Source organism: Schistocerca gregaria, chromosome 2, assembly GCF_023897955.1.
Source record: "Schistocerca gregaria isolate iqSchGreg1 chromosome 2, iqSchGreg1.2, whole genome shotgun sequence".
NCBI classification, from domain to species: domain Eukaryota; kingdom Metazoa; phylum Arthropoda; class Insecta; order Orthoptera; family Acrididae; genus Schistocerca; species Schistocerca gregaria.
In genome coordinates this window covers 624,243,970-624,256,836 of record NC_064921.1, presented here as the reverse complement: position 1 = coordinate 624,256,836, position 12,867 = coordinate 624,243,970, and the positions used below count along the sequence as shown (strand labels likewise).

Sequence of the window (12,867 nt, the reverse complement as noted above, 5' to 3'; positions counted from 1 at the left end):
GGACCGCAGCGACGCACAGATGCACGCCAAGACCGTAGGATCCTATGCAGTGCCGTAGGGGACCGCACCGCCACTTCCCAGCAAATTAGGGACACTGTTGCTCCTGGGCTATCGGCGAGGACCATTCGCAACCGTCTCCATGAAGCTGGGCTACGGTCCCGCACACCGTTAGGCCGTCTTCCGCTCACGCCCCAACATCGTGCAGCCCGCTTCCAGTGGTGTTGCGACAGGCGTGAATGGAGGGACGAATGGAGACGTGTCGTCTTCAGCCATGAGAGTCGCTTCTGCCTTGGTGCCAATGATGGTCGTATGCGTGTTTGGCGCCGTGCAGGTGAGCGCCACAATCAGGACTGCATACGACCGAGGCACACAGGGCCAACACCCGGCCTCATGGTGTGGGGAGCGATCTCCTACACTGGCCGTACACCTCTGGTGATCGTCGAGGGGGCACTGAATAGTGCACGGTACATCCAAACCGTCATCGAACCCATCGTTCTACCATTCCTAGACCGGCAAGGGAACTTTGTTCCAACAAGACAATGCACGTCCGCATGTATCCCATGCCACCCAACGTGCTCTAGAAGGTGTAAGTCAACTTAGCCAGCAAGATCTCCGGATCTGTCTCCCATTGAGCATGTTTGGAACTGGATGAAGCGTCGTCTCACGCGGTCTGCACGTCCAGCACGAACGCTGGTCCAACTGAGGCGCCAGGTGGAAATGGCAGGGTAAGCCGTTCCACAGGACTACATCCAGCATCTCTACGATCGTCTCCATGGGAGAATAGCAGCCTGCATTGCTGCGAAAGGTGGATATACACTGTACTAGTGCCGACATTGTGCATACTCTGTTGTCTGTGTCTATGTGCCATTGGTTCTGTCAGTGTGATCATGTGATGTATCTGACCCCAGGAATGTGTCAATTAAGTTTCCCCTTCCTGGGACAATGAATTCACGGTGTTCTTATTTCAATTTCCAGGAGTGTATGAATATCATATGCCTGTGAAGCCTACTACAAGCAAAAAGGTTTATGTTAGTAAACAATTTCACATTTCATTCATATGCTCCAGTTTCTGAAACATGAGTTCGAAAAGTAGTAGTAGTACGAAATTTTTATCAAATTTGGAAACATCGTATTCTTCTATATAATTTGTGTGACGGCCTCATGTCTTCCCCTTCCTCGATCTAACAAACAATCTTGTCAATTACTAATCCTATAACTATTCCTGCCATTGTCAAAACTTATTCTCTGGTTAACTTTCCTGACCCTGCCAGAATCACCGTTTCTGTTATCTCATGTTTATTATCTGCTTAGGCATTATTACGTGTCCATACAATAAGTTTTCTGCACTATTCCAAGAAGAGAACTTCAGCAGTTGCTAACCGGGGCTGTAAAACTGGCCCTTAGCAGTACAGCTTTCTGGCAAAGATCTTCTGTCAAAATTTCATTTCTTGGATACACCGAGAAGATAATGTGTAATCTTTCTTACTTTATTCCTGTTAGTCATTTATTTACACTCTGCTAGTCTGAATGTGTGGATTTTGCAAATAGTTATAACAATGCTTATCAGTGGGTTGTCCAATCAACCACATAAACAAACAGCGATTGGCATTAACCCATTTGGGTTTATTCAACTCGGCTCGTATAGCCACATCTCCTTTTGGGTTCATTCGGCTCAGCTCGTATAGTCACATCCCCTTTTGCCTGTAGGAAAGTTTTTTATTTTCAGATAGAATGGGGATTCTCCTGGCAGAGATGTCACGTACTATGTATGCATTCAAAAATCAACTTATTATTTGTATTGAAATCAACTTAGAATGTGTTCAAAAACTGGCAGGGATGCGTTTCAAAAACATATGAACTATCACTAGACTAAGGTGCTCTGGAGACTAGGCACTTCTGTGAAACAAGATTTTGTTCTTCAAGAATGTGAATTTGGTGCCTCCCTGGAATTGCTGTCAGGATACAGACGACGCAGAAAATAACTATCTGCAGCGTATATCTCCCTCCATTTGGTGCGGAACCCCTGAACGTATTGGCTGCACTGATTGATCAACTCTCTAAACGTTTGTTACTTTCAGGAGATTTTACTGCCCATAACCCTTTGTGGGCTGGCACCTTGCTTATTGGCCATGGCAGAGATGTCGAAAATTTACTGTCCCAACTCAACCTGTGCCTCTTAAATACTGGGGCCGCCACACATTTGAGTGTGGCTCTTGGTAATTACTCAGTCATTGATTTACCAATTTGCAACCAAGGACTTCTCCCATCTATCTACTAGAGAACACATGACGATATGTGTGGTAGTGACCACTTTCCCATCTTTCACTGTGGATCAGATCCACAGTCAGATTATTAAACTTCTCTCGTCTGCCTACAAGCAACATTTCCTTGTCATCTTCATCCAGATTTGGTGTGATGGCCTTTTTCCCTTGCAATGGTGGAACAGCAGCATCATTCCATTGCTCCAACCCTGTCATAACCTGCTTGATGTGGATAGCTACCAGTCCATCAGCCTTACCAACTTTGTTTGTAAGCTGCTGATACATATTGTGTGTCAGCGGTTGGGTTCAGTCCTGGAGTCACGTGGCCTACTGGCTCCATGTCAGGGCGGCTTCCGCCAGGGTTGCTCCACCACTGATAACCTTGTGTCCTTTGAGTCTGCCATCCGAACAGACTTTTCCAGACGCCAGCATCTGGTTTCTATCTCTTCTGATATAGGTAAAGCGTACAGACATGATCTGGCGATGTCAAATCCTTGCCACATTATATGAGTGAGGTCCACGGGCCCGCTCCTGATTTTTATCCAGAACTTCCTGTCACTCCATACTTTCCATGTCCAAGTCGGTGCCTCCCATAGTTTCTCCCATATTCAGGAGGGCTCTGCATTGAGTGTCTCTCTATTTTTAGTGCCTGTTAATGGTCTAGCAGCAGCTGTAGTGCTGTCAGTCTCACCGTCTCTGTATGCGGATGACTTCTGCATTTCGTACTGTTCCTCCAGTACTGGTGTTGCTAAGGTGCGCCTACATGAAGCCATTCACAAGGCAGAGTCATGGGCTCTAGCCCACGGCTTCTAGTTTTCAGCTGCGAGTTTTGTGTCATGCATTTCTGTCGGCGTCGCACTGTTCATCCAGAACCAGTACTTTACGCTAATGATGATCCACTCATTGTATTAGAGACATACAGATTCTTAGGACTGGTTTAGGGCACCCAGTTGACTTGGCTACCTCACCTTCATCAGCTTAAGTGGAAGTGCTGGCAGCACCTCATGCCCTCCACTGCCTGAGCAACACCAATTGGGGGTGCAGATCGCTCTAGGCTGCTGCATCTCTACAGACCCCCTATTCAATCCCACCTTGGCGACGTGAATCTGTTTATGGTTTGGCTGCATCCTCAGCATTGCATTTACTCTACCTAGCGCACCACTGTGGTGTTCGCCTATGATAGGATCTTTTAGAACGAGTCCGTTGACCAGTGTCCTGGTGGGGGCTGGAGTCCCTCCACTGGAGGTTAAGCATGCACAACTGCTTGCCAGTTATGTTGCACTCATTCGTAGTTCTCCTGCGTATCCCAACCATGGTGGTTCATCTCTCGCATCAGAGGCCCAGGTCAGGCTTACAATTGTGGTTCGTGTCCAGTCCCATCTGTCTGAACTGGAGTCCTTCCCGATACCACTTCTCCTCGAGGTCCATTCAATTACACCTCCATGGTGTACACGCAGGCCACAGATTCTTCTGGTATCTTTCACATAGCCCTAAGTACTCTGTTAACCCTGTGGCTCCCCACTATCACTTCCTCTCGTTTTATCGACATGTACGAAGGCCATGAAGTGCTTTACACCAGTGGCTCATTGGCTGGTGGTCACATAGGCATTGTGTATGATGGAGGACATATTTAACAGCACTCCTTGCCAGATGGCTGCAGTGTTTTCACTGTAGAGCTGGCAGCCATATCTCATGCTTTTGAGCCTATTTCATGCCCTGGCAAGTCATTTCTCCTGTGTACTTACTCCTTAAGCAGCCTACAAGCTATTGACCCGTGCTATGCTCGCCATCCTTTGGTAGCGGCCATTCAGGAGTCCATTATTCCCTGGAATGGTCCTGCTGTTCAGTGGTGGTTGTCTGGACCCCAGAACACATTGGAATCCCATGCAATGAACTTGCCGACAGGCTGGCCAAACAGGCTACGCAGAAACCACTTCTGGAGATGGGCATCTCTGAAACTGACCTGTCTTACGCCACAGGGTTTTTCGGCTTTGGGAGACGGAATGGCACAACAGTATGCACCACAAACTGTGTTGTCATTAAAGAGACTATGAATGTGTGTAAGTCTTCCATGCAGTCCTCTCGCAGAGAATCAGTTGTCCTCTGCTTGGCTCCAAATTGGCCATACGTGGCTAACACAAGGTTACCTCCTCCGTTGTGAGGACCCACCTTAGTGTCGCCGTGGCTCACAAATGTCGGTCATCCCCCTCTTGCTGGACTGCCCACTTTTAATCGCTCTGCGGCGGACTTTTAACCTTCCCAGCACCCTACCTTTGGTGTTGGGAGACAATGCCTCAACAGCAGATTTAGTTTTAAGTTTTATTCATGAGGGTGTGTTTTACCATTTGATCTAAGTTTTCGCGCATGTCCTTTGTCCCTCAGTGTCCTCCACCTTAGTGCTTTTAGGGGTGGAGGTTTTAATGTGTTGGAGAGTGGCTACCTTCTCCTTTTTATTCTCATGGTCAGCCAGCCATGGTAATCTGCTCTCTTGTTTTGATCTCTTCTACATGTTTCTTGCGTGTCTGTCATTTTCTTGTCCGATTTTGTCCATTTTAGTGTTTGTTGCCCTTCTGTCATTCTTGTGGTTTTCTCCTTTCTTCCAGCTGTTTTGTATGTCTCGATTATTTTACTCCCACCCATGTGGAATTATTTTAATCAGAATAAGGAACCGATGACCTAGCAGTTTGCTCCTCCACCCACCCCCATCTCTTAAACCAAACAACCAACCTGTAGTGTTGAATGTGGATGGTATATGTAAGTGGCATTCTTATTTTATCCTTTGCCAGTGAATAGAATGAATTAGGGTATTTTTCTTCAAATTTTGCTAAAATAAATATTTTATTAAGGTGGTGACTGGTTTCGATCTAGGAGATGTACCCCTAGAGCAACCTGATCAGCTGGCGTAGCTCGTGTCACCATCAAGGAGTACAATGTCTTAAGATGATCTAAGCACAATAGATCAAAACTGGTCACCAGTTTAAATAAAATATTTACGCAGTCAAGTGTGTTTTTAGCAAATTTTATTGATATACCTGAGATTGCTGTTTTCATGGAACAATATTTTAGAAAATATCCTCCTTTGCACTTAAGATTGCTGTCATATATGTAAACATTTCCACAAAAAATCAAGTTGAGATTCAATTGTCTACATATCACCCCCTGGGACTTTGAAGTTCATAAAATTTCACATTTTTTGAAGTGTTGTCATATTCAAGTGAAGGTAAGAAGTACTAATTGCAATGCTAATGACTTTTCATAATTATTTATACTTAATACACTGAAGCACTGAAGAACCTGGTACAAGCATGCATACTCAAATACAGAGATATGTAACTAGGCAAAATACGGTGCTGCGGACAGCAATGGCTATATAAGACAACAAGTGCCTGGCACAGTTGTTAGGTTGGTTACTGCTGCTACAATTGCAGGTTATCAAGATTTAAGAGAGTTAGAACGTGTGTTATAGTTGGCACATGGGGGATGGGACACAGCATCTCCGAGGTAGTGGTGAAGTGGGGATTTTCCAGCTAATAAATGTGACCAACTAAGATATTGGATATGGAGACAACCTTATGAATCCTTGACCCTGCTTGTCAGCAGGGGACTGTTCAAGCTGATGGAGACTCTGTAATGGTGTGGGGCATGTGCAGTTGGAATGATATGGGCCCCCTGATACATCCATATAGGACTCTGACAGATGACACATTCGCAAGCATCCTGTCTGATCACCTGAATACATTCATGTCCATTGTGCATTCCAATATATTCCAGCAGGACAATGCAATACCCCACAAGCAGAATTGTTACAGAGTGGCTCCAGGAACACCATCTGAGTTGAAAACACTTCCACCAGCCTCCAAACTCCCCAGACACGAACATTATTGAGCATATCTAAGATGATTTGCAACATGCTGTTCAGAAGATATCTGCACCCTGTGGTACTGTTAAGGATCAATGGACAGCCCTGCAGGATTTATGGTGTCGTGGGAGGCCCTATACAGTATTAGGCAGGTGTACCAGTTTCTTTGGCTCTTCAGTGTACTGGGACTAAAGATTTACAGTGCACAATCTGAGGTATGTACTGTTTCCCTGTGCAAAGCTATGATTTTTTTAAAAAATTACACTTTTAAAGCACAGTGTGGAAAAAGTTTTTTCCAACATTTTTCATAAGAAATCTGAATGATGGTCATTATTCATTATATTAGCTTAGAGGCCTACACACTATATGGATAAAAAAAGTGGGGAGTAGTAGGGCTTTGAAAATAGGGAAATTAGTGCCTAACAAATGACGGAGTGCACACCTTTGAGCCTCCAAACCTAAATTTATCGAAAACAGTTAGTCTTGGACAATGCTATTTGGTGTTTTTACTATTAAGTCGTGTAGTTATCCATGTACCAAATATGACTAAATTCTGAAATGGTCATCTTCTCGCCCCCTGTGAGATTACCAAGAATGACCCTTCACTGATAGGACGGTAAACCTTAAGCTTCCTTCAAGTTAGCAAAGTATAATAATCATTGCAGTTTACCCTTAACTGGTCACATAAATTATGCTTAGACAGAAAAATTCTGAGTTTCATTTCTTGCACTGTTGTGACTGACTTTTTACATAAGGCTCTGCAGTTGTGCACTCTTAATTCTGTGTTATGTAACTGTTCAGCACATTACATTTTTTTCCCCCTTACTCCTGAAGAGGTAATTTGATCACTTTTGGGCCCTGCTTTGTTGGCTTTCAATTATGTGACTGTTGCACAATAAAGGATAATTTTGTTGTATAATCCAGTACAAACCATGAATAATCTGTGCTACATTTTAAAACTTGGATTCATATCCTACAGCTAACTTTAAAAGAATTACAATTGAATTTTCCTTTTATTTACTTCACAGCTGATTCGCATTTTATTGAAGAAAGACGGAAATCATTACGGCGATGGTTGACTCTTGTGGCAAGACATCCTATTGTCAATAAGGATCCTCTTGTAAATTTCTTTCTTACTTACGGTGGACCTGATGTGCAATACAAAATACGCGAAGTTTTTCGCAGAATGCCAGATGAATTTACGACATCAGAGCTAGCAGCAACGGCCAAAGTAAGTAACATTGTGATTGAAAGTGATATTATTCCTCTCGTGTCATTTGTTGATCAATAGTTTTGGATGAGCTTCTTCATTTTTTTTACGAAAACTTACTTTCAATTTTTGATTTTACTATTATTTGTTTGGTAATTCTTCTTCACAGGATCTTGTTCCTCCAGAGACACATAGTGAATTTGCAACAAGTCGGGACCAGATCCGAATAATCTTGAATGGCGTTGTACGCCTGAAGCAAATTGCTGATGCCATGGCTCTACGATCCCATGGGTAAACTCTTTATTGTAATGACTCTTTTTCAGTCAGCAATATGCATCACACAAAACAGAGAGAGAGAGAGAGAGAGAGAGAGAGAGAGAGAGAGAGAGAGAGAGAGAGAGAGAGAGAGAGAGAGAGAGAGGGGGGGGGGGGGGGGGGGAGGGGGGAGTGAGATTTGAGGTGGGGAGGACAAAAGGGGAGATGTATCAAGTGACTGAGAGAGAGAGAGAGAGAGAGAGAGAGAGAGAGAGAGAGAGAGATACTTCATACAGTCGGTGCTTTGTATTACTGTATATGGACTGTGGCCTTTTTGCAAGAACTCTGACACTAGACTTACTACATCAAACACTTTATTTTAAAAATGATCAATTCATTATTCCTATATCTTTAGTTTCAACATCTCTGATAAATGTTTGTTAGTATAGCAGCTGACTCTAGATAATTTGAAACGCAGGGCACCAGAGAAAAGTTCAAATAACCAAGAATTGAAAATAATAGGCATTCAAATAATTGAGAAAAACTGAGGAATAAATTCAACAAAATGAGATTTTAAGTAAGAGTAAGTTTTTGTGTCTACATATGTAGATTAATTTTTATTTTAATGATGTTCGAAATAATACATACATATATATATATGTATGGTATATACATAGAGTATATAAACAAGACACCAATGTAAATGTCACTCATCATTTCGAAAAATAACCTGTTATTTTCTTTTGAGAGAATGAGCTCCATTTAGCATGGTCCAGCAAATTTTTTATTGGTAATGAGAGCCGAGAGGAAATCTTCCTCAGAATGGAAACGAGTGACAACTGCTTTCGGAGTGACTGGAGTTGGCAGTTGGTCTTTGTTGTCTTCATTGTCCTCATCCTGACAGGCCAACAGTTCAACTTCGGTTAGAAAATCATGGACACAAATTTTATCAACAGTATCCCCAAAGGGTAACATATGACAGATTGGTAGGATTTCATTAATTCCTGCCCCCTGCGGGTTCGGGGGTAAGAATAGGCCCGCGGTATTCCTGCCTGTTGTAAGAGGCGACTAAAAGGAGTCTCAAACGTTTTGGCCTTATGTGATGGTCCCCTCTTGGGTTTGACCTGCAATTTTCAAAATTTCTGTTGTTAGTGCGTGCCATTTGGGGAAGGACGCCTTACGTGGTGTTTTTCTATTGGTCCATCGTGCACCACCATCTTGCATGCTATCTATTGTCGTGTGGCGGGATTTACACCCCATGTCTTCTGGGTTGCCTCCTCATCTTGTGCGCAATCCCCTTCTTAGCGCCCACGACAACTGTGGACCCTTTCAACACCTAAAATCCAGCACGGTAGCCAGTCCGTTGTGGTGGGGTCGTCATGTACCCTCTTGGTGGTAGCCCCCTGACCACACAGGGATCGCACTACAGATGCCAGAGCTGTTTCCTCCCCATGCATGCCAAGGAGTATGTGCCCATCTTGTCTGGGGCACGGGGACTCCGGGCAATGGGATTTCGGCCAGGTCCCCGTTGCTTTGGCTGGGTGGCGCCCTTGGGGAGAGCCCTCGTTCGGAGTAGGTGGCGTCTGGGCGGATGTGGCGCAATGAAGCGCAATAAATCTTACCAAGCTGGTGGTCGCACTGCCACCAGCATCTCTAAGCGAGGCAGAATTGAATTAGATGCTGCACGATATGACCCTCAGTCGTTCCCCTCATTGGCTGTGCCGTGGGAGGGACGCAGATCTAGTGCCAAGCCGGAGCCTTATGTACCACAATCTGCAGCAGGACTGATGGTGACTCCTTTCTTACGACAAAGCCTCTGTTTTTTGTGGAACACCTGGAGGATAAGTTTGGGGAAGTGGCGGGGTTGTCTAAAATGAGGAATGGGTCCATCCTCCTCGAGACGTCATCCCCAGCCCAGTCACGGGCGTTGCTCTTGTGTGATAAGCTGGGAGACATCCCTGTTACCGTCACTCCCCACAGTAGCTTAAATATGGTCCAGGGGATTATTTACCATCACGACCTCTTGTTACAATCCGACGACGAGCTGAGAGCTGACTTGGAACGACGTGGTGTGCATTTTGTTCGTCGTGTACACAGAGGACCCAAGACTAACAGGGTGGCCACCGGTGCCTTTATCTTGGCCTTCGAGGGTGCTGTATTGCCTGAGAAGGTCAAGGTAATGGTTTACCGTTGTGACGCCAAGCCATACGTCTCTCCCCCGATGCGGTGCTTCCAGTGCTGGAAGTTTGGGCATATGTCCTCCCGTTGCCCATCCAGCGCCACATGTTGAGATTGCATACGCCCCTCTCATCCCGATTCTCCATGTGCGCGTCCGCCTGTCTGTGTCAACTGTGGGGAACACCACTCTCCGTGCTCGCCGGACTGCCCCGTTCTTCATAAGGAGCGGAAGATAATGGAATTTAAGACCCTGGACCGGCTTACTTATCGCGAGGCAAAACTTAAATTCGAAAGGTTGTATCCTGTCCCACTTCGAACATGCTATGCTGCAGCCACGTTATCGTCGCCCTCGCGGGCGGCAGTTGTCGCCTCATCTGTGCCGCCTTCAGTGGGCCCTCGGGGCCGTACATCTGTCTGCCCCCCTCGTCTCTGGGGGCAAGCCTTCCTCTGTTGCCCCCTTAGCAGTTGGGGGCAAACCCTCTTCTGTCACTCCCCCCGCACATGCTTCGGGAGTGACATCTGCTCAAAAACCAGGGGGCTTGATCCCTCCCCCTCCCCCTCCTTCTCTGCCGGCGTTGCCTCTGCCGGTTCCTCTCTTGCGTAAGGGGTCCCTCGGGGCTCTCCCTTCTTCCGTTTCTTCTCCTACCCAGCCGGATGTCAGCCAGTGGCTGAAAGTTCCGCCACCTGCTGGTCGTAGTGCTTCTGCGTCGTCGTCAGCCTCCGACGCTCCTTCAGAGAAACTCTCCCAGCCCTCTAAGCCAAAGGATAGACGCGAGAAGAAGGAACAGAACGTGTCCAAGAAGAAGGACGTTCCGGTGGTTTCAGTACCGCCTGCTGTACATAGTTCTGGCTCTGGGGATGAGGTGGAGATCCTCGCCTCTGCTGCGGATCTTGCCCCCACGGAACCCTCGGGGGCCTCTCCTATGGACGCAGCTGACTCCCGCCCGGTGGCGGCCGTTGGCTCTGAGGCGCCGTCTGCCTCTTAGTCGCCTTCACGCCCTCCCAGTCCCTTCCTGCTTCCATTCTCCAGCCCCCCAGGGGGCTTGCGGTCCTTTCGTGAGTACGTGCGTGGCGAGCACGGGGCCCCGAGCTATTGCAGCCTTCCTTCTTTTTCCGGGCTGCATTTCCTTTCCCTTCCCCTCCTTTCCTGTCCTTCATCCTTCCCTCCGACCTCTCCTCTCCCTCTCTTGGTGTCCCTACTTATGGTGTCCCTCCTTATGTTGGCCCTGCTATTCTCCTGGATCTGCTGACCTTGCAATTCGGCCTTGTTCTGTAATTCCTTCATCCTTTTGGTATTCTCTGGTCCCCTCTGGGGTTTGACCTCCATCACTAAATTTTCTTCCGTAGTGTGAGCCATTTGGGGAAGAGCACCTTACCTAGTGTCTCCGGCGTGTGCCATCATCATTGATTCCATCGTTTCCTTTACGTCGTTGTTTGACGCTAGGGTCCATAGCCAACACGGTAGCCAGCCCGTGTGGTGGGGTCGCTATGTACCCTTTTGGTTGAGCCCCCTGAAAACACAGGGATCACACGTCTGATACCTGAGCTGTGACCTCCTCATGTAAGCCTAGGAGTGGTTGCTTGTCGTCCTGGAGCATCGGAACTCCCAGCAATGGCCGCCGTGCCAGACGGCCCTTGCTGTGGCTGGGTGGCGCCCATGAGGAGAGCCCCTGATCGGAGTGGGTGGTATCAGGGCGGACACTATGCTCATGAAACGCATAAGAGTCCACAACTCTGGCCGTTCTCCGGCCGTCTCTTTGACTGGAAAAGATTCTTCACGTGCTGCTTCCTCTGCCCCTTCCGCCTTCCCTTCCGTGGCTACCCCCTGGGAGGAGGGCCAGGCTCGTCGGCTGGGGGCGAAACCTTTCCCTCACTATCTGGTTTGCGCCAGAACTGATGGGGATACTTTTACTCATACGAAACCTATGTTTTTTGTTGAACACATCGAAGACAAGTTTGGCGAGGTGGACTCTATCAGCAAGATGCGGTCTGGGTCGCTGTTGATTAAAACCGCTTCAGCTACCCAGTCTGCAGCTCTCCGTGCCTGTACCCATCTTGGTACGATTCCTGTGTCAATTACCCCACACCAGTCCTTGAACATGGTGCAAGGTGTAATTTTCCATAGAGACCTCCTCCTTCAATCTGATGAGGAACTTCGGGACAATCTAAGCCGGCGGGGGGTTCACTTTGTTCGGCGGGTTCAGAGGGGTCCGAAGGACAACCGCGTTGACACTGGTGCCTTTATCTTGGCCTTTGAAGGGGACACCCTCCCTGAGAAGGTCAAGATTATGGTCTATCGGTGTGACGTGAAGCCATACATCCCACCACCTATGCGATGTTTCAAGTGTTTGCGTTTTGGCCACATGTCTTCGCGCTGTTCGCAGGCCCCCCTCTGTGGTGACTGTGGACATCCGTTCCATGAGGGAAGTTCCTGTGTGCGTAAATTGTCGTGGGAATCATTCTTCACGGTCACTGGATTGCCCAGTTTATCAGAAAGAGAAAAAGATACAGGAGTATAAGACTCTTGATCGTCTCACCTATACCGAGGCCCGTAAAAAGTATACACGCCTTCATCCAGTGACCCTGACAACTAGTTATGCTTCAGTAGTATCTTCACCCCCTCCTCCTCATTCCTTACCCCAGTCCCGAACCCCTTTCCTCCCCCCTCCCCCTGCGGTTCCCACACCATCCCCTCCGGGCACCGCTTCCTCTCCCCGGCTGGAGAAGTGTCCTGCTTCTTCGGCGTCTGCCGGTCATGGGCGCCCCTCGCGGGATCCCCCTTCCCGGCACCTTCCAGGCCAAAGGTCTGCTGCCACGCGGCCACCACGAGAACCACGGTCTGCGGGCCCCCAGATCGCCCGCTCTCTTTCTGTTCCCGATCTTGCTGTGGCTGGCTCCATTTTGTTGCACAGCTCTCCACGATCCCAAAAAGAAAGAAAGAAGAAGCACAAGTCCCGGGACAAGGAGTCTCTGGTGTCGCCAGAGGTCTCGTCCCCATCTTCACAACCTGACTCTGACCTGTTATTCATGGATGTCGCCCCCTCCTTGTCGGTGACGGGTGGTGACCCACCGGCGTGACTGACATTAGCCTGTTCACCCCCCAA

General features: G+C 47.6%; 1 protein-coding gene across 4 annotated transcripts in view; it reads left to right on the top strand.

Annotated features, from left to right (window-relative positions):
- Window positions 1-12,867, top strand: part of LOC126334627 (sorting nexin-8-like) — a 204,016-nt gene that overhangs the window by 147,277 nt on the left and 43,872 nt on the right. For all 4 annotated transcript variants that reach the window (XM_049997060.1, XM_049997063.1, XM_049997061.1 and 1 more), the window contains 2 exons: window positions 7,149-7,351; window positions 7,500-7,621. In XM_049997060.1, coding sequence (XP_049853017.1) covers window positions 7,149-7,351; window positions 7,500-7,621 — 325 coding nt within the window. The remainder of the gene's footprint in view (window positions 1-7,148; window positions 7,352-7,499; window positions 7,622-12,867) is intronic.